At 37.9% G+C, this 22,575-nt stretch overlaps 1 protein-coding gene across 1 annotated transcript in view; it reads left to right on the forward strand.

Moving 5' to 3' along the window:
* The window catches only part of LOC130917314 (GRB2-associated-binding protein 2-like), a 141,514-nt gene that overhangs the window by 113,665 nt on the left and 5,274 nt on the right, over positions 1 to 22,575 (forward strand). Inside the window, exons 3-7 of the mRNA XM_057838581.1 lie at positions 11,267 to 11,498; positions 21,148 to 21,692; positions 21,781 to 21,878; positions 21,992 to 22,271; positions 22,444 to 22,534. Of these exons, the coding sequence (XP_057694564.1) occupies positions 11,267 to 11,498; positions 21,148 to 21,692; positions 21,781 to 21,878; positions 21,992 to 22,271; positions 22,444 to 22,534 (1,246 nt within the window). The remainder of the gene's footprint in view (positions 1 to 11,266; positions 11,499 to 21,147; positions 21,693 to 21,780; positions 21,879 to 21,991; positions 22,272 to 22,443; positions 22,535 to 22,575) is intronic.

A 22,575-nucleotide genomic window follows, 5' to 3' on the forward strand; every position in this document is an offset into this window, starting at 1 on the left:
GACGAAGAGAGCGGCAAAATGTCATTGTTTCTGTCTCTTTACTTCAATATTTTTACAGGATATTCTTTTTATCCAAGTATTTTTCCCCAATAGCTATATAAATGGCTTGAGAAGGACCAGTCAGCCCGTCGAGGGGGAACTTTTCACAATGAGGAAAACGCGACGAAGAGAGCGGCAAAATGTCATTGTTTCTGTCTCTTTACTTCAATATTTTTACAGGATATTCTTTTTACCCAAGTACCAAAAGGCGTGACAGCTAGCCGACAAGCTAACCCGAACCGAGGGATGTTTCAAAGTCTTCAAAGTGGAAAATCACACATAACTAGCCTGGATTATTTGACATGACGACCCGGTTGTCAAGTTTCTTTGCGGATCGGCAAACCGCCCGGCGGAGAGCAATTTACAGTTCGTTCCCTGGAGGAGGGTGGCTGGAATTGTTGTGTAGCTAACGTGCTAACAGCTAACTGCTAATGAGCGTGAGGATAGCTTTTTACATGCCTATCAATGATCAAACGTAAGTAGTCCTTTATTTGAAGGAATTTTATAGTGTTTACTTTGTAATCACTGTATTCGTATTTGACATAATACAAAACAAGATGTTTACTCACTTCCTTGTAAGTCCATTGGTCCCACAGTAAATATCCACGGTGAATGGGAACCTTTTGAAACTCCAAAAAGGCGCATACGCCTCTCCCGCATACAGAATGATTTTTCTGCAGCCGTTTGGCTGGCGTGATGCAAAAAATAAAAGTATTAATCCGCAAAATCAGCTGAATCCTTCGTCCTCATACACAACAGTACACTGTAGCGTGAAGAGGACGTCTTCTACCGTACACGTCACAGCGCCCTCCTCCTCAATGCGAGACCGAAGCCGGAAGTCACTCATTTTCCTGGCGCGGGATTCAAAAAAATAAATAAATATAGCGATCGCTTCCACAAACATCCAAGCGGTCCATATCATTCAGGAGCATAAAATACCGCGTGTATTATGAAATAAACATGCTTTTTCGTGTCACAAGCACTTTAAATGTGTATAGCAATAAACCAAACAACAAAAATGAATGAAATGAAGAAAAAAACTATTATTTTTATAATGGTTCAAAATTATTTTTCGAACAGATCATGTGACGAGCACCTTAGGCTTTGCATATTATATTCAAAAAAAAAAAAAAATTAGGGGAGGGCAATTTTATTTTTCAAATGATTTTTTTCTTTGTTTGAAAATATTTTTTTGATTGAATCAACTTTTTGGGGGATTGAATGATTTAGACACAAATGTCTCACAAAAAGGATTGCAAAAATTAAACTTTTTAAATGAAAAATTAAGTGTTCAAATGCAAATATTTGAGTCTCAATTTTTTTTTTCGCATCCAAAAACTTTTTTTCTATTATTGTAATTTTTTTTTTTTTTTTTGATTGAAGTGATTTTTTCTTTTGAAAATATATATTTTTTGTTTGAAGCAACTTATTTTCTGATTGAATAATAAAGACACAAATGTCCTAGCCAGAATGTGGCCCAAACGCAAAACAACATGACTTCAATAAAAAAAATTCAAATTTATTTTTGCATTCAATCACATTTTTTTTTGATTGAAGTGACTTTTTTTAAAAATTGAAGATATATATTTTGATTGAAGCAACTTTTTGGGGGGATCGAATAATGAAGACACAAGTCTACCTCCATATGACTCCTCCCAGAGGATACAATTTTTGACTGGGGTAACTACATTGGCACGAAACCGGCGGGCGTACCATATTCAATGGATGACGATCTTGGCGAAAAGTATAGCTGTCCTAAGCAGCCTAATTTAGAATTTCCCTCAACAAATAAACGCTCAACTTATTATAAATATTCTTGTAAAATAATTTTATTGCTGACACTGTGTTATGGGGTCGTCAACATGTTGTGTCCCCCCTGCCCCAAAAGTCAAACTCTGCCTATGTAGCCAATGAGTTAATTTATGAAATAATATTTAAAGTAGGGCTGTCAAACGATTAAAATTTTTAATTGAGTTTATTACAGCTTAAAAATTAATTCATTGTAATTAATCGCAATTAATCGCAATTCAAACCATCTATAAAATATGCCATATTTTTCTGTAAATTATATATATATTCTGTAAAATAAATTGTTGGAATGGAAAGATAAGACACAAGATGGATATATACATTCAACATACGGTACATAAGGACTGTAGTGGGCATTTCACTCTACTGTTATTTAAATCTGTCTGTGCTGTCCTCACTCCGAAGTGTCTACTTTTTCCAAAGCTAGACAGCTAGTGAATGTCGCCATAATAATCAGACTTCTTTCTTTTTCATCTGATTTATTAATAAAATGGCCTCAAACCATTGTCCTCTTTAGACCGTCGTAAAACTACAAAAAAAAAGTACACAAGCATTGCATTAGCAACAACGTTAGCTTAGCATGCTATACAGGTTCACTAAACATAAACAAAAAGCGTCTCATACAAAAAATATAACATTTCGCTTACTAACATAATATGTACATTCTTTACAACAACCATAATTACGGACAAATCTTGTCCAAGGATCATATAAGCACAACATTACAACGTAGGCATCAGCCCGAGACGTCGTGCAGCCATATTGAACTGGCAAGACAACAATAAACCATGTCGCAAAGCGACCACAAGAGTTCGCTGTTAGACAGCACAAAAAGCCTTGCTGTAAAACTTACCAAAAGGCAGAATACTGTCTGAGCGGGACATGTGCGTTAATTGCGTCAAATATTTTAACGTGATTAATTAAAAAAATTAATTACCGCGCGTTAACGCGATAATTTTGACAGCCCTAATTTAAAGCAATCGTAGTTTTTTGATCTGTTTGTGTGGTCAATTTAAAAACTTTTTTTTTTTTTTTAGATAATCTGGTGAAAAGGATCATAGGTACACATTTTTGCTACTAAACCAGTTAAAAACCCTGTGTCTATTTTCATCTATATAATAAAATAAAGTGCCAAGTGCATGTTGGCATACTACAAGCAGCTGCTCTATGAATCACACAAAGCAGCGAGGTGCGACTCTGCTTGTTTTCCACGTACAGTAAGCTCCGTTCACAAAGACATCTTGGAGGTCAAGCCGCTCTTTCGGAACAGTCCGAATGAGTCATGATGTCACACAGCGACATACTGTGTATGTTTATGAGAGCACAGAGTGGGGGGAGGATTTCAGTCTGACTAAAAGAGTGCATGCCTGAGGGAGTAAAGCCTCTGCAGTGGGATGTCCAGGCCAGTGGTCATGCAGGGAAGCTCCCAACACGACCCCCTTTGCTCTTCTATTACGTCCAGTGATTCTCAATTTCGCTGTTGTTCTGAGTGATTCTCTATCGGCTTGCTTCTCTCCCCCGCAAAAAGCTTTTGTAAAAAGCTTTCATCTGATGCCGAGACCCGCTGACATGAATGGCGGTGTATTGATTAGTCATAGCCTCAGCAGCCCACTCCCCAGTTTATTCCCTCTTGCCTGATGTGAAACCAATCTCAGGTTTTATTCTTTTTTGGAAACGGTGATGGCCCACATGCTTCACTGTTGACAGTAATGGAGGGTCCCACGATGGATGACGCCATCCCATTGGGACCCGCCAAACAGAAAAAGTGAAGTTTTAGCTTGGAAACAATATTACTGAGGTACAATCGCCAGTAGATGGCAGCCATGCACCATTTTCGATGTCAGATCAGCCCAGTTTGGGAATTCGCATAAAGGGTTCAAACAGGGGGTTCAAACAGAGGTTGGTAGAGTAGCCAATAAATTTACTCAAGTAAATGTAGCGTTACTTCAAAATAGTATGACCCAAGTACAAGTAATATTTTAAGAATTTGCTCAAATACAAGAAAATACATATTTAGTGAAAAGAATACTCAAGTGATGTGTCACATTGTGAGTAACTGCTTTCAGTGTCCGATTTTTCAGACAATATTTTTTTTCTTCTCAGCATGTCATCAATATGAACTGTTATTATTAAACTGTGCTATAATCTATTACATGACCATACAGTGGGGCAAATAAGTATTTAGCCAACCACTAATTGCGCAAGTTCTCCCACTTGAAAATATTAGAGAGGCCTGTAATTGTCAACATGGGTAAACCTCAACCATGAGAGACAGAATGTGGGGAAAAAAAAAAAAAACAGAAAATCACATTGTTTGATTTTTAAAGAATTTATTTGCAAATCATGGTGGTAAACAAGTATTTGGTCAATACCAAAAGTTCATCTCAATACTTTATTATGTACCCTTTGTTGGCAATAACGGAGGCCAAACGTTTTCTGTAACTCTTCACAAGCTTTTCACACACTGTTGCTGGTATTTTGGACCATTCCTCCATGCAGATCTCCTCTAGAGCAGTGATGTTTTGGGGCTGTCGTTGGGCAACACGGACTTTCAACTCCCTCTACAGATTATCTATGGGGTTGAGATCTGGAGACTGGCAAGGCCACTCCAGGACCTTGAAATGCTTCTTACGAAGCCACTCCTTTGTTGCCCTGGCTGTGTGTTTGGGATTATTGTCATGCTGAAAGACCCAGCAACATCTCATCTTCAATGCCCTTGCTGAAGGAAGGAGATTTTCACTCAAAATGTCTCGATACATGGCCCATTCATTATTTCCTTTACACAGATCAGTCATCCTGGTCCCTTTGCAGAAAAACAGCCCCAAAGCATGATGTTTCCACCCCCATGCTTCACAGTGGGTATGGTGTTCTTCGGATGCAATTCAGTACTCTTTCTCCTCCAAACACGAGAACCTGTGTTTGAACCAAAAAGTTCTGTTTTGGTTTCATGTGACCATAACCCATTCTCCCAGTCCTCTTCTGGGTCATCCAAATGCTCTCTAGTGAACCTGATACTGATAGTAGCATTTGTTACTGTGGTCCCAGCTCTCTGTCGGTCATTCATTAGGTCCCCCCGTGTGGTTCTGGGATTTTTGCTCACAGTTCTTGTTATCATTTTGACGCCACTGGGTGAGATCTTGCATGGAGCCCCAGATCTAGGGAGATTATCAGTGATCTTGTATGTCTTCCATTTTCTAATAATTGCTCCCACAGTTGATTTCTTTACACCAAGCGTTTTAGCTATTGCAGATTCAGTCTTCCCAGCCTGGTGCAGGTCTACAATTTCGTCTCTGGTGTCCTTCGACAGCTCTTTGGTCTTGGCCGTAGTGGAGTTTGGAGTGTGACTGAGGTTGTGGACAGGTGACTTCCAAACTGATAATGAGTTAAAACAGTTTTTTTTTATTATTAGATTAGTCGACTAATTGTAAAAATAGTCGGCTGACTAATCGGGAGAAAATTAGTCGTTTGGGACAGCCCTAATCATGATGTAGCTGTAGAATATATTGATTGTTCTTTGATTGCTCCAGGTTATATGTTACAATATTACCAATAAATTCATATTTTTTTTAAATTTGAGTTTTATTTTTATTTCATATTGTACGCTAGATACAACGTTGTAAGATTAGTCACCAATTTGTAAGGACATATGTCACTATTTGTAAGATTGCCAACGACCTCGGGTTGACAGGTATGCAATTAGCCATAACATGTTAAGTCAGTGGCCACATACCGTAATTTTTGGACTATAAGCCGCTACTTTTTACATTCATTTTGAACCCTGCGGCTTATAGTCAAGTGCACCTTATTTGTTGATTTATTTCGGTTAATAGGTAACACTTTATTTGACAGCGGCATCAGAAGACGGTCATAAAATCGTATAATTGGGACATGGCACAATCATTGACATTACTGAATGCTTATGACAGATGTCATCAAGTTTCATCCGGCAAATTATGTCACTAACTCCATTCATGTCCAGCTTGGATCGTTTACATCCATTCAAAAGTGAGATAATTTGCCAGATAACACTAAATGGCGTCTGTTATAAGCATTCATTAACGCTCATGACAGTGTCATGTCATAATTATGGTTGTCTAATGGCGTCACTGTCAAATAAACTGTTACCAAATACCATAACTAGCAATTAATGAAACAACTGGAACAGTAACTGAAGACATAATTAGCACAGAACACGAATTTTGATTGTTATTTACATCTGTAGCGCTGCAATGCATGCTAGGAGGCATGTTGGACAACAACAGTGTTGACAGCAGGTGGCTTCAGACTTTGACTGTCTCCCCCAAGGGAGCAGTGATGGCCAAATGAAGCTTCGTGAAGTAATGAAGCTTTGTAGCCAAGTGGTTCAAAGCTTCATGGTGGTTCATTTGGTTTTATGACAGCCGTATGATACCGCTGTCAAATAAAGTGCTACTGGTTAATATCTTTTGGTGTAAATATCCCATAATACAGTGAAGAAAGCTGCGGCTAATAGTCCAGTGCGGCTTGTGTATGTACAAATGCCGTTTTTGTGCCAAATTTGGTGGGGGCGGCTTATATTCAGGTGCGCCTTATAGTGCGAAAATTCTTGTATATCGATATCGGATTTTTGGAGTTGGACAATATCGGTTATCTGTTAAAAATTCATTATCGGACAACTCTACCAAAAAGAGCATTAGAATACTGGGAAAGGTGGCTGCGATCATTCGCTCCCAGTCTCTCCCTATCACTATCAGTAGTATTGAAACATGACAACTTCATAAAGCTATTTTCCTGACCAGACACCGTAATACATCACCTACTGTCTCATCTGTTCTTCAGTTGTAATCTAATAGAACGGCTGCTGGATCTTGGAAGGCCAAAATTAGAACCCAGCTGGTGCGCTGAGGACAACTGCCGTCTTTGTCGGTGTGCTGCTCATTTCCTCCCGGTCAGGCCAGAAATGGAGGAAGACATGAAATAATCTAATCTCGAATGGGATGTAAAAATAGAAGAAGAGGAGGAGGGGGAAAATGCCAGCTCGATCGATGTGAATGAAAGCTAGAAGCGAGAGCCTTTGAATTTGCTCAATATTGCACGGACTGCAGTCGTGCTTGAGATGGAGGTCTCGTGGAGATAATTTGTGTTGCAGATATGGCTAATTAATCGGAAATTGTAATGCAGTATGTTGCCGAGAAATTTTGGACAATGGGATTAACCCTAAAAGCATGACAATGTGCAAAAGGTTTGCTAACATGTGTTATTTTGTGTTTCCAATTTAATTTTTCAATGCGTTTAATTGATCACATTTCGACTAGATTTATGAAATACAGTATTTTACGGCTTTTAAGTTTTTGCTTGTGTACATAAAAAGTACGAATGGGTAATATAGGCCCATTTGTATATCACAATATTTTATGAACTATATGCAATAATATTTCAATACTGTATATGCATTTAATAGATGTCAATGTTGGAATAAAGCTAACACTAAATTTGGTTAGTTTCATATTTTCTCAGAACACAATATTCAGCTGGTTCCGACATGGGTGTTTTTTTTTTTTTTTGTCATCAAATTATTTAAAAAAATAAAAATAATAAAGTTTGATGATAATCTCTTTATTCGTTCTTGAGTTATAGTGAACACAAACATATAAACAAACAAAAAGACAGATGGAACCAAATACATGACCTCTGTTTTTCCGTATTTTTCCTCAAATGCCTTAGGTAAAAATGAAATTATGTAAAAATAAATAAATAAATAAAATAAAATCACTGGAGTTCTATGGCCGTCCATGGCACTAAAACATCGTCATCCACTGCCTGTACATAAAAACAAATCCAATTTCAGGTTGCGTTGTTTTCAGCTTGGGGGAAGAGGAGCTTTTTATTTTTTTTCTCCTGGGCTAGAGTTGCATGCGGCACCACGGGTCGATGGATCGGCTGGCCGCCCATTTTCTCCTCCTCCTCGTCTATTTGCAGCTTCTATTAGTACTCGTCATACAGCAGGAAAAAGGGGCAGCAAGGTTGTTGTCTGCGTAAGATCGAAGGGGGCTGGGATCATGTGCGGCACACCCCCCGAAAGAGGATGATACTGTGTTGTCGCATCCCTCGGGGCGCATCCCTCTTATGTATTGATTAGAGTGCAGACTGATGCACGCCAAGGTCATGCAATTGCTCAAAATGGTAGCCTCCAATAAAACATAATACACTCACCTCATCGCTCCGATATGTGAAGTGAGTGACAGGCGAGGCCCGCATTTTGTCTAGCTTTTCACCCCAAAACCATGAATGGAAAAGGGAGATGTGATGTTAGCATGGTGGCTAACCTCTTTAATTCAATGCAGCTATACTAATGTTCTTTTCACTTCATTATTCTTAGACTTAAATTGTTTGTTTTTCAGGTTTTGAAGGGGAATGCCGCTCCTCATGTCATTTGATAAGTTATACACTGTTCATTACAGTGTAATAAGTACTTACAAAAATAAATAAATGAAATACATTTAAATACATTTATTTAATTTTAAATGTAGTTATAATCATTTTATGACACTTAATCTAATATTGATAAAATCAGGATAAATATTGCATTAAATTAGGTATTTATCTATTTTATTATTTATTTCTTTATTAATACAAAAAATACACAAAATAGGTCATATTTTATTTACATTTTATAAAATAATATAGTTATACAGAAATTAATAAATGATTTTTTTTTACACTTAAAAATCAATTCTCACTAAATATGTTGATATACAGTACAACAATATTGTACATATAACAAAAAAAAAATAAATAAATAAATAAATAAAATAAAATTAAAAAAAAAAATATATATATATATATATATATACACGTATGTATGTATATGTATATATATACATATATATATATACACGTATGTATGTATATGTATATATATATATTAGGGGTGTAACGGTACGCAAAAATCTCGGTTTGGTATGTACCTCGGTTTTGATGTCACGGTTCGGTTCATTTTCGGTAGAGTAAAAAAACAAAATGCAAAATATAAATGTGCTAGTTGTTTATTACACACTTTTGTGCTTTCAACAATAGGAACATTAGCCTATACAAAGCTATAATTTTGCTCAAAAAGTAGCGGGTATTTAAAGATTATAATCCAACAACAATTTGCCTTTCAGACCCCGCGTATTGGTCCGCTTTCTTTCTGAAAAAAAGAAGAAAAAAGAAGTCCTGTGCTAAAGAGAAAAGCAATCCCAATGACAAAGATTTTAACATGTATTTTACAAATGAAATGCCTCAATTATTTTTTTTCTTATGAACGGTTTTCAAAAGTTTTACTGGTGGATTTTCTCAAGTGAAAGCGCCACACAGAAATTAATCAATTTAATTGTATAAGCAGGATCTGTGTATTATTCTTATTATTTAATTACAGCTCATTTAATTAGCTCATTTCAATTTATTTTATTTTCTCTTGAGTGGTAGATCGGGGCACAGTTGACTTGTCTTTGTGGATTTACTGCTGTCTTCTCTGCTATAATAATAACCAACACCTGCCCCGGGTTCAATACAAAACCCTCCTACCACAACAAAACAAGTAGGAACTAATATTCACATAGGAACTAAAGTCATACAACATAAAATATACAGTCTAAATCAGGGGTGTCCAAACTTTTTGCAAAGGGGGCCAGATTTAGTGTGGTAAAAATGTGGGGGGCCTACCTTGGCTGACGTCCTTTATGTAGAACAATACATTCAAGCAAATTTTAGCTAGCCATTTTGTGTGTCACATTTGCTTTATCATTTTTTTTTAATCAATAATTTCAACAATCTCGCAACTAGCCTATGTGGCGTTCTCTTTCGACTCTCGGGCTCTTGCGAAATACTGCTGCTGTGAAATTAAACTAGCTTTCAAGTTGCTTCAATTTCTCGCTACATATCTTCCCTGTAATCTTTTTGTATATGTCAGCGTGTCTTGTTTGGTAATATCGCCTCACATTGAAATCTTTAAAAACAGCGACTGTCTTTTTGCAAATGAGGCAGATGGTTGTTGCGTATTATAGTGAAGAATAGTCCAAATTCCACCTATCCTTGAAGCGTCGGCCATCGCAGTCAACTTTTTGTTGTTGTTGATTGCCTCCATTTTAGAAAATTGGGAGTAAAGGGTCATACGGGGTAATGTTGCTTAGAGTGCTGCTGCATTTTACTGGGTAAATGAGGAGCAGCATTTAGTGTGTAAGATACTTCATATGCTGGTAGCAGTACTGCTGACCAATTTATTGAGTCTGTGTGTGGGCCAGACGTTATTGATTTTATGACAGAGGCTGGGGGCCGGATGAAATTTGACCACGGGCCGCATTTGGCCCCCGGGCCGGACTTTGGACATGTCTGGTCTAAATGAATACATTTTTAAAATATAAACACAGAATAAAATAAATAATCGCCCATTTAAATAAAATAAATCAAAATGAGCTAAAACACCAATAGTTAAATAATAAGAATAATACACAGATCCTGCTTACACAATTAAATTTATTAATTTCTGTGCGGCGCTTTAACTTGAGAAAATCCACCAATAAAGCTTTTGAAAACCGCTCATAAGAAAAAAAAAAATTCATTGAGGCATTTCATTTGTAAAATACATGTTAAAATCTTTGTCATTGGGATTGCTTTTCTCTTTAGCACTGGACTTCTTTTTCTTCTGTCTTTCAGAAAGAAAGCTGACCATACGCAGGGTCTGAAAGGCAAATGTTGTTGGATTTTCTTTAAATACCTGCTACTTTTTGAGCAGAATTCTAGCTTTGTATAGGCTAATGTTCCTATTGTTGAAAGCACAAAGGTGTGTAATAAACAACTAGCACATTTACATTTTGCATTTTGTTTTCTTACTGTACGAAAATGATCCGAACAGTGACCTCAAAACCGAGGTACGTACTGAACTGAGATTTTTGTATACCGTTACACCCCTAATGCACACCAATTTGATGTAGAGTGCGGCGTATGGTCTGAGCACTAACAGGCTGACCCCCCCCACCTCTTCAATCTCTGTAACGAGTAACGTGACATTTTGGAGGGAAAATGACAAGCAGTACTCAATTTTGGACATTTAGGGATGTACGTAGTTTCTGAGGGGTGTACTCACTTTTGTTGCCAGGGGTTTAGATATTAATGGCTATATTTTGTTATTTTGAGGGGAAAATAAATGAACTCTATTATTATCAGCTGCACACAGACTACTTTTCATTGTGTCAAAGTGTCATTTTGTCAGTGTTGTCCCATGAAAAGATATACTTAAATATCTGCAGAAATGTGAGGGGTGTACACACTTTTGTGATACACTGTACGTGTAATAGTTGTTAATTCCATCTGCTAGTGTGAAGTCAAGCACAATTTTAGTTTTATACGTTTTCACCAGAGAAACTTCCAATCAATAAAACGTCCTTCCGCCTTTTTTCAGATGTCCGACTTCAACATATGCCACGCTCTGTAGGTCCCGAGGTCTCCTGCTCGGCGGCCCCTCTGAGCGCCGTCGGTGGCAAGTTGTCTGCGCCGGTCCACTCTAGCCAACCGGTCCTCTTCACCTTCGACGTACCCGTGCGCCACTCGCACCACAGCGCCCTGTCCAACAGCGCGCCGCAGGACTACCTCCTCCTGCACCAGTGCGTGAGCAGGAAGACTGAGAGCGCACGGTAAGGGTCGAGCTTCCTGTTTGTCGGGTCAACGTACAGGCTGGCCGAGCTTCCTCCCCTGTCGGAATTGGAGGGATAAATATTGTCGAGCTTTTTGGAAAGATAATACTAATCGATGCTAGCCGTTTTGAGCTGTATACTCATCAATTCTTTGTTGAAGAATATACTTGTTGATTCGAATCCGACGTCCATTGCCGTTGACGACTCTACTTGTCAGCTACATTATTCAACGGGGAGAGGCAGGAAGTGAATTGCAAGCCCGTATACAATTTTACTGAATGGCGACATTTTGATGAATCTAACCCATGTTGTATTGCTGATTGCAAAACTGCAGAGAAAGGTGGTCTAAAGGCTTGAACGATCTTGAAAAAAAGCTATCATTGCGATTTTTGGAGGGTTGCGATATATTGCGATCTTATAACTAGTAGAATTTTTACAAGATAACTTGAATAGCTCTATTTGGAATAGGCCTGAACGATATTAGAAAAATATAACATTGTTATTTTATTGCCAAGGCTCCACACTTACTTTTTGCATTGGTGGCACCTAACTTTTTCTTAAAGGGATCCACGGATAAGAAGACATGTAGTTCTTAAAAGATAAACGTGATTATGAGTTAAAATAATTTTATATTGAAACCCCTCTTGATGGTTTCATTTTTATACAGTTTGTAAAATTAATTAAACTAGCAGATCTAGAGCTGAAACGAATACTCGAGCAACTCGAGTAACTCGAGTTTAGGGCTGCAGCTATCGAATATTTTAGTAATCGAGTAATTGAATGAAAATTCTATCGATTAATCGCGTAATCGGATAAAACTTTTTTTTTCTTCTTCTTTCTTTTCTTAAGCTAAGGAGCACTGATAAATATACATGAGAAAAAAAGACATTTAATCCAATATTGAATCATTTTCAGTCAATCAATGTCTTTATTTTCGATGTACATTTTTGGAAACAGCCAACAATTGCATCTCAGATGTGACCAGAAAAAAAAAATCACTGCTTTTACTCAAAAAACTTCTAGATCTTATTAAAAAAAAAACATACTTCTTACCTAAAAATGTAATTACGCTTGATAACACACGTCACTTGAAAGCTACGTGTTTTTCCCATGTGTTTCAATTGAATTTCCATTTGTGTCAAGCTATTTTTAAGTTCTAGTTAAGTTTTAAGTTTGTCTAAACTGTAAGTACTGATAGGATTTTGAGTTTTTGCAGTGTTCAAAATAAATGTATGATACCTGCTGTATTGGAGCACATTAGGGATCAGTGCTACTTGGTGTTTTATTCAGCAATGACGACTGAGAGCTAAAACTGACAGTTAGCTTTATTATGTTTTAATTTTACACCCTCATCACTCTACAGCGCTGTGTTTTTACAGATTAAATAAAGCCTGTATGTAAGACACGTTAGCCACACATCGACAGTGGTCATAATCAATAGAAACCTAGCCCTCAGAAGGGCTAACATTCCGTGAGCGAGTGACAGTAACGTTATATTTATTAGCGATGAGAAGTCTACTGCTTAAAGATGGCGGCTGTTTACTAACTGGCCTAGACGCGGCCGAGTCTGTCATTTGCCATCTAGTCCTAAATGCATGCAATATCTATGAGATGCATCGGACACTACCTGCTATCACACTAGCATCATGGGAGCGTCGTTTTTAGCAATGTCGGTGTAGTTTGTAGTGGCTGTCGGCTGCGGTAATTTTTATTTTTTTAATTGCTTCTATGCATGTGACGTCAGCGCGTTAAAAGTAGTCCGGGCAAAACGTGATGCTTAGAGCTGGCAAAATTACTCGGATCAGTTTGGACATCTTTTGCTGTCAATAGTAGCCAACAGTGATGTTAATAATGGCGTTAGAATATAACGGCGTTATTTTTTTCAGTAGTGAGTAATCTTGTAGCAGCCCCTCGGAATGACGACGTGAGATCGACTGATGTGCAAGGTTTCTTTATTTTCCAAACAGTCCTTACGACACCGTGAAACTAAAATTCAATACAAAACAATTAACATTTCACAGTGATCAGTTATCAAACAATTCCAAACAAATAAAATACCTCGCTGCGCTCTCCGAGGCGTGCAAATCAACCCGAACACGGATGTGCCGCTCCAAGACAAATTAAGCTGACATCAGCTGGTTAAATCAAATAAGTTTGAATTTGTTAGATGGTAAAAAAGGCAAAGCGTAGATATCGTAACTCAACAAGGAAGCGAGCATACAGGCTCCTGCGTTGACAAGACGCGGCTGTCTGCTGATTGACAACCGGATGTTACGTCGTTTAAATATGCGCAGCATTGGTCCAAACAATTTATTAACAATTTACAAAATAGCAAAGATCGTTCACAAATATAATAAAAATGCGCTTAATTAATATTGGCCTCTTACAAATCTAATGAATTACTTTTCTCATCTTGGCAATGCCGTTACCGTTACTGAGGGGTGAAAGGCGTGCGTTACTATGCGTTAGTTACTTTGTTGGCTGACGTGAGAAAAGTCTGAGAGAGACGGACTCACAGAGACGAGAGAGCGGAGCAGGAGTGGGGACGCTGTTGCAAACGCGATGCTAGGTGGCTCCAATAATACCCGACTGTAGCCGATAGCCTACAAACTATGCCCACATAATGCTACGGTAGAAATCATATATTATAGAACTAGATGCAAATGACAGACACAGTGGCATTAGCAACATATCTAAAGAACAAGATGCGTTAGTAAACAGCCGCCATCTTAAAGCAGTAGACCTCTTAGGAAAGCTCTGTTGTACAGAACCTTCCTAGCGAACCTAAGTAACCTTTTATCTAAAATGCTCCTAAATTGGCAAAATCTTGACTTCAATCTATCTTTAAATGATGAAACAGTTTTAAAACTTACACATGTCGAAAGTAGGCAGAAGGGAACTAATGCAGTAACGGGAGCAATTTTAACAACTTTAACGGTTGATTCAGAACATTAAATGACTTCCACACATAGCAAAGGTTACTATCTAGTTATCGCAGTTTCCGCAATACCCCAGTGTCTAGTTAAGTTTAGGGTAAAGAATTGGGCTAGGGCCAATTGTCCCAAAAACCCTTTAAACTTCGCATTGTGTGACCTTTTTTTTTTCTTTTTTGAGGGAAAAAAAAAAAAAATAAGAAAGAAAATTATCACCAGTTACTTTGCCAAATAACCAGTGGCGCCTCCAGAAATTTTTCATCGGGGTGGCCAGATGGGGCCACTTAAAATCTTGGGGTGGCCAAAACTAAAAGCTATAATTTTAGGTTTTCAATTTATTATTGCAGTAAAAAGGTCAGGGGAAAACTATCAGTAAAATTGTGTAATATTTGATGTTACTAACGATTTAATGTGCATAGTCCATAACTGTCCAGTCAACATTTTGAGTTCCACAACAATTCTGTTTTATTGTGTTATGTATGTATTAGGCATAAGGTGTACATTTAACTAGGGCTGTCAACAATCAAGTTAATCACAGCTTAAAAATTAATTAATAGTAATTAAACGCAATTCAAACCATCTCTAAAATATGCCATATTTTTCTGTAAATTATTGTTGGAATGTAAAGATAAGACAAGACGGATATATACATTCAACATACTGTACATAAGTACTGTATTTGTTTATTATAACAATAAATCCACAAGATGGCATTAACATTATTAACATTCTTTCTGTTAAAGGGATCCACAAGAAAGGCTTGTAGTTCTTAAAGGATAAATGTGAGTTTGTATATTGTGACTAAATATTGCCATCTAGTGTATTTGTTGAGCTTTCAGTAAATGATACTGTAGCGACTTAACTGTTCTGCCCAAATGCATGATGGGAAGTGCTGCAACCATGACTGTGTGTGGTGGCTGCAAATGCTATATCTTCTCTGCGTTGGGTACACTACAGGGTGTTTAGAAAAAGATCAACTCCAGTCATCCTTCCCCACGTCGCTTCCCACAATATTTATTGTTGCTGTGGGAGGGATGACAAAGCTTTTGCCAATTTAAAGTACGGCCCCAATGAATGCTTTTATCTACTCCACTCACTTGACACTGCCTCTTATCTCTGTATATAAGTAAAACGGCGCCATTGTAGGCTGTTTGCGGCAATGCGCGAGTAAGTCGTACCGCGACGGCGTGATTAATTTTAAAAATAAATCACAGCCCGTTAACGCGATAAATTACACAGCCCTACATTTAACAAAATAAAATAAATGCATTCATTTAAATGCATAACTGATGCTACAACAATCTAACGACATACTGGCAAGCGGGGTGGCCAACCAATTTATAGGGGTGGCCTTGGCCACCCCTGGCCACCCCCTGGTGGCGCCACTGCAAATAACGAATTACTTTTACATTCAGGTAACTGAGTTATTAACGCAATTCCTTTTTGGGAGAAGTAATTTGTAACTGTAATTAATTAATTTTTTAAAGTAGGATTAACAACACTGGTAGCCAATGAGTTCAGCTTTTATATTGTTGAGCACAAGTATAGGGGGAAAAAAGCCGGTTTTCACCACGTCGACGTCATCAACATGCGGAGCAGCTTCCAGAAGTCGAAAGCATTCGTTAATAACCCGGAGAACACCAACACAGCCATTGAGCAGGGGATGATCAATGAGGGCGAAGATGCAATCAATCACTTTGCTATACGTCGGCATCCCCCCCATCACCACCACTAGCATCGTCCCTTCCCCCACCCTCCCTGAGGCACAACGGCCCTCGCTGTCCCGCGACTCCCGCATAAATCTGCTGAGTCAGGAATAAAATGAAAGCCCTTCGTCCATTTCATCAGCGCCACACACAAAAGAAACCTTCTTTCTGTGAGTCATTGGTCCTATGATTTCATCGGTGTAAAAATGCGGACCCCTGCTCGCCCCCACAGTGTCCTTCCTTCACGTCAGACAACAAAGCGTTACGTCGATGTTAATCGTCTTGCAATGATGGACAACTGGCGGGAAAATCGTTACGGTTGTGATGGAAGGTGACCCCAAGTCTGGGTTCGACACCCATCAAACTCAGGTCAAACGGGCAGGTGCTCAAGGTCATACAGGGGCGTGGCCAACTTTTTCCCCCTTCGGCATTTGAATGCTATCTTGGGAAACATAAAAATGTGGGGTCAAAAATTATGATGCTGATTGTAATTTCAAATGGTGTTTATTTCATTTCTATGGCAGTTCTGTAGCCCCCTCTGCTGCCGGATACTGTAAGTACAAAATAATTATGGAAAATGTAATGGCGATTCGAGTTACTAGAATTTTTTGTATTATATATTGACCGTATATGACTGTATTACTGTAGTTTTGTTTGAAAAAATAAAAATAAACATTTACCCAAATAGTTGTTAGGGAGATGTCACCATTGATTTTTATTTTTTATCAGTTACAAATTTAAAATTGTCGTTTACAGCCTACAAGTAGTCCCCAGGTTAAGACCATAAGCGGGCAGCCCCCCCCTCTGGTGGCCAAAAAGCGTCATTGCATGTAATTGACTTTCAATATACTGGACTGTCTCAGGAAATTAGAATACACAATATTCTAATTTTTTGAGACAGTCCTGTGTATATATACAGGACTGTCTCAGGAAATTAGAATACACAATATTCTAATTTCCTGAGTCAGGAAATTAGAATATTGTGTATTCTAATTTCCTGAGACAGTCCTGTATATATACACAGGACTGTCTCAAAAAATTAGAATATTGTGTATTCTAATTTCCTGAGACAGTCCAGTATATACTGTATAATAATAGCACATCAATAAAACTGCAACAAAAATGAATTAAATATACAAAAAAATATTAGGGCTGTCAAAATTATCGCGTTAACGGGCGGTAATTAATTTTTTAATTAATCACGTTAAAATATTTGAGGCATTTAACGCACATGCCCCACTCAAACAGATTAAAATGGCAGCACAGTGTCATGTCCACTTGCTACTTGTGTTTTTTGGTGTTTTGTTGCCCTCTGCTGGCGCTTGGGTGTGACTAATTTTATGGGTTTCAGCACCATGAGCATTGTGTAATTACTGACATCAACAATGGCGAGCTACAAGTTTATTATGTGATTGAAAATTTTACAAATTTTATTAAAACGAAAACGTTAAGAGGGGTTTTAATATAAAATGTCTATAACTTGTACTAACATTTATCTTTTAAGAACTAAAAGTCTTTTTATCCATGGATCGCTTTAACAGTTATAATAATAATAATAATAATGTTAATGCCATCATGTTGATTTATTGTTATAATAAACAAGTATAGTATGTTGAATGTATGTACCCGTCTTGTCTTATCTTTCCATTCCAACAATAATTTATAGAAAAGTATGGCATATTTTAGAGATGGTTTGAACTGCGATTAATTATGATTAAATAATTTTTGAGCTGTGATTAACTCGATTAAAAATTTTAATCGTTTGACAGCCCTAAAAAATATATTTTTATAGTGGGTCAAAATTATTTTTCGAACATATCATGTGACTAGCACCTTAGAGAGTCATTTGCTTTGCATATAATTTTCATTAAAAAAATATATATTAGTAGAGGGAAATTTTATTTTCAAATGATTTTTTTCTTTGATTGAAAATATTTAAAGTAATAAATATAAATTTTTGAGGGATTAAATGATTGAGACACATATGTCCTACCCTTAATATGGCCCAAACACAAACAGGATAGCTTCAATCAAAGAAAATGTTTTCAATGAAAAATTAAATGTTCAAATGCAAAATTTTCAATCTGAAATATTTTTTCCGCATTCAAAACCTTTTTCTATGATTGAAATTTTTCTTTTTTTGCCTGAAGTGATTTTTCTTTTTAAACATATATTTTTTAAGCAAATTATTTTTTTATTTAATAATAAGACAAAAATGTCCTAGCCAAAATGTGGCCCAAACACAAACGACTTCAATTAAAAAAAAAAAAAAAAAAAATTAAATTAAAATTTTTTTTTTTTTTAATCCCTTTCATGTGCATATTTTGGGAGTTTTTTGAGTTTCAAATTTATTCAAAATTATTGTTATTTTTATTTATTTATTTTTACTGAAGCGATTTTTTTCGGGTCGACAATATATATTTTAATTGAAGCAACTGTTTTTTTTTTGGATTGAATAATAAAGACACAAATCTACCTCCATATGGCTCTGCTCAAGGGATATAATTTTTGACGGTGGTAACTACATTAGCACGACACGGGCGGGCGTACCATATTCAATGGATGATGATCTTGGCAAAAATTATTGCCTCAGCAGCCTGATTTAGAATTCCCCTCAAGAATGATGGGAAACAAAAACGCTCATTGTCAACTTATTATTATAATTATTCTTGTAAGTTAATTTTATTGCTGACACTGTGTTTCGGGGTCATCAACATGATGTGCCCTCCCCTGCCCCAAAAGTCAAACTCCCCCTACGGTTAAGACGCACTCGACTCGATTTCGACTTTATGACGCCGGAGTCTCGTCCGCCATTTTGTCTCCAGTCTTTTTTTTTTTTTTTTTTTTTAGTCGCTCAAACAGTACCTAATTGTACCTCACAGTATCTCATTTTTTTTACTTTAATTTAATAACATAACTTGTTCTGTCCTCACTCAACGTGAAGTTGTTCAGCTAGACAGACAGCAAACAAAGTAATTGTGCTTTTTGAAGGTTTTTGCTTCCTTCACTTTTGACAATTTATAAAGCTGTAACACACATATGTACACGTCTGTTCAAAACGACACGCATTTTAACAATAAAACACTCGACACAAAATGATTAGTGTTCTAGCGTCCATCTACTCTGATCTATATGTAAATTCAATAGATTCAATTAGCCTAATTTCCATTGCAAAAGTCCGCTAGCTTAAATGCTATGAATTCTAACGTATTTACAATTCCTATAACAAATCACGAACACGTATTTCCACGAACTAGCTCTAAAGTTAATTACAAATGCATTAACAAACACATATTGGCCGAAGAAACTTCCAGTTTTATGTGGGCCAAACCAGAGCGCAGCTATCCTTAATCCACGTGAGACGTCTGAGTGCTCCTGTACGGAAACATCATTGAACGACAGCCCAACCAGACCCAACGCTGCCACCAGAGGGCAGTGTATCCTCCACCAATAAACAAAATACCATACTTTTGTACGTTTTGGATATTTTTTTTTTTTTTTTTTTAAAGGGTTAATTCCGACCTTCACGGATATTCGGGTTACGTCACCAGCGTAGGAACGGAACTCGTTTGAAACCCAGGGACTACCTGTATTTTATTTATTTACTGTTTGTTATTCATTGAATATTTTAATTTCAGCTGCTTATAAGGGGCGTAATGGTACAACAATATGGATAGATACATCACTGTGATAACAAAAGTCCAATCAAATGGATAGAAACGCAAAACATTGATCCACATTCTATTCATATCAATTGTTTTCACTCAAAAATAGTCAAAAACCTAAAAATTGCTTTAGAATTTTTATTGCTTGAGGTGAAATGTAGCTGTGTTAGCTATCGTATTACCGTATTGGCCCGAATATAAGACGGCACTGATTATAAGACGACCCCCTCTTTTTCAAGACTCAAGTTTGAAAAAAAGACTTTTTGAACACCAAATTAATTTTTCTACAGAAAATAATTACAGTACATCTGAAACAATTGATTATAACAATATATTTGAGAGAATAAGCATGTTATTATGCCTCATTTAAATCTTAATATCTGAACATTTAAATATGTAAACGAAAGTGCAATCGTAAATGAATGGCTTCTGGTTTTTGAAATGTAAATAAACCAATCTATTGTGATAAAATGACAAAATTGCAATAACTGCATTAACCATCAAAGTAAAGTCTAACTGTAACTCTAGTCTTGAAACAAATCTGAATACGGAAAAACATTGCAGTAAAATAATGCGAACTGGTTAAACTTGAGAGTAGCTGAGATCTGTCATGACAGAACATCGCTTCAATGATATCTGGCGTCATCTAGCGTTGTGAATGGGTATAACGTCTAGATGGTGAATATAAGACGACCCCCACTTTTTCAGTATTATTTCAATGCAAAAAACAACATCTTATATTCAGGCCAATACGGTAATTTTTTTTAAAAGCTGATTGAGTTGAATTGTGGCAAACTTTGCAATAGTGGCAAATATTGTAATATTCAAAGATTTAACATTGCATCGTATCTTCATAAAATTGGTGAAAAGACCCCTGTTGGAAACAATTAAATACCTTAATTGGGTAAAAAAAGGTACATGCAAGAATGAGACTGTGGTTCACCACCTGGTGATCAACTGAGTGAGTAGAAGTGCTATATGCAATCACAATTTGGAATTTAGTTCAGCAGGTTTAAGTCTACCAGGAATGTTGCTATACTGGACTGTCTCAGAAAATTAGAATACACAATATTCTAATTTTTTGAGACAGTCCTGTGTATATATACAGGACTGTCTCAGGAAATTAGAATACACAATATTCTAATTTCCTGACTGTCTCAGGAAATTAGAATACACAATATTCTAATTTCCTGACTGTCTCAGGAAATTAGAATATTGTGTATTCTAATTTCCTGAGACAGTCCTGTATATATACACAGGACTGTCTCAAAAAATTAGAATATTGTGTATTCTAATTTCCTGAGACAGTCCAGTATTTAGTCCCCGATTGTGTTTGATGTTGCAGGAGCGCCAGTTTCTCCCAAGCCATGAGAGGCAACGTGTTCTTGGGCAGCGACTCAACTGTCCAGAAGTTGTCGCACGGCTTCTCTCACTGTCTGAATGGGATGGGCGCTCAGCTGCACGGCTTCTACAGTCTCCCCAAGCCCGGCAAGCACCACCTGCCGGCCGCGCCCGATGACTCCCCCCAGGAGGGCTGCTACGTGCTTCCTCGCGGCGCCCCGTCCGACACAGACTTGGAGAACGAGGAAGTGTACACCTTCCAGACACCATGCAACGCCCTGGCCGCCGAGCGGGCTAGCGACAACTACGACCTCCCCACCCCACCCGGTTCTTTCTACCAAATACCGCGGACGTTTGATAAGAACCACAACGCATTGACGCCCTCCAGTTCAGAGTCGTCCTGTGCGCCCCCGCCCAGGCCGCCAAAGCCAGGCTCGGACGGACAGTGGGGGAGTCCGTACTCCCAGAACGGGGAAGCTTCGGCGGCGGTGTCGGTCATCCCAAGAAGGAATACGCTGCCTGCTGTGGAAAACATCAGGCTGCACAGAGGTTTGCTACAGAAATTGATAAGACTAATGAAGTTTATCTTATTCTATTTTATCTTATTTCTCTGTGCGATTGTTCTTGTTATTCACAGGCTCTTCCTTCGAAACAAGCAGCCATCAGCGTCCTATCCATTTCAACAACTCGGGTCAGTCCGTCGAATCAGTCAATGACGGCTTCAGCTCATACCTTGTAAGTCGGATCATCCGATGAATCGATCCTAAGACAAGTTCTGCAATCTTTATCTAGCCAAGGTGCACACAGTGTTTTATATCCTGAGTTACACCACCTGTCCCTCTCCACAGAGAACCCGAACTTCACTTACCCGCTCGGACAGCGGCAACTCTGACGACAACTACGTCCCCATGAATCCAGGGTCGTCGCCACTTAGCGCGGCCCAGGCGGACAGTCCCAAGAACATGTATATCCCCATGAGCCCCGGTCCGCACCACTTCGACTTCCCGGGCTTCTCGGCGACGCTACCTACCCGTAAAGGGAGCAGTGCTTCCCTTTGCCACCGGCCCGGACGTCTAAGCGACGTCACGCCCCCTCCCATCAATCGGAATCTGAAGCCTAACAGGAAGTGTAAGTGATGGCAAAATTTTCTGATGACGTGGGAGTGACATGAATGAATGATCGTTTTTTTTTTTAGTACCGTTGATGACGACAAACATTACGCCCATTTGAACTGTGAAAATGTTCGAACTGGGAAGTGTATCTTAAAATTGTACTGACAGAGCACCTTTGCGTACCACAGCCAAGCCAACACCTCTGGATCTAAAGAACAATGGCTTCATTGACGAGCTGCCATTCAAAAGCCCGGTCACCATGTCCTGGACACGGCCCATGTGAGTATCTAATACTTACATGACAAATATTTAGTATATAA

The sequence above is a fragment of the Corythoichthys intestinalis genome, chromosome 6 (assembly GCF_030265065.1).
Source record: "Corythoichthys intestinalis isolate RoL2023-P3 chromosome 6, ASM3026506v1, whole genome shotgun sequence".
Taxonomy (NCBI): Eukaryota; Metazoa; Chordata; class Actinopteri; order Syngnathiformes; family Syngnathidae; genus Corythoichthys; species Corythoichthys intestinalis.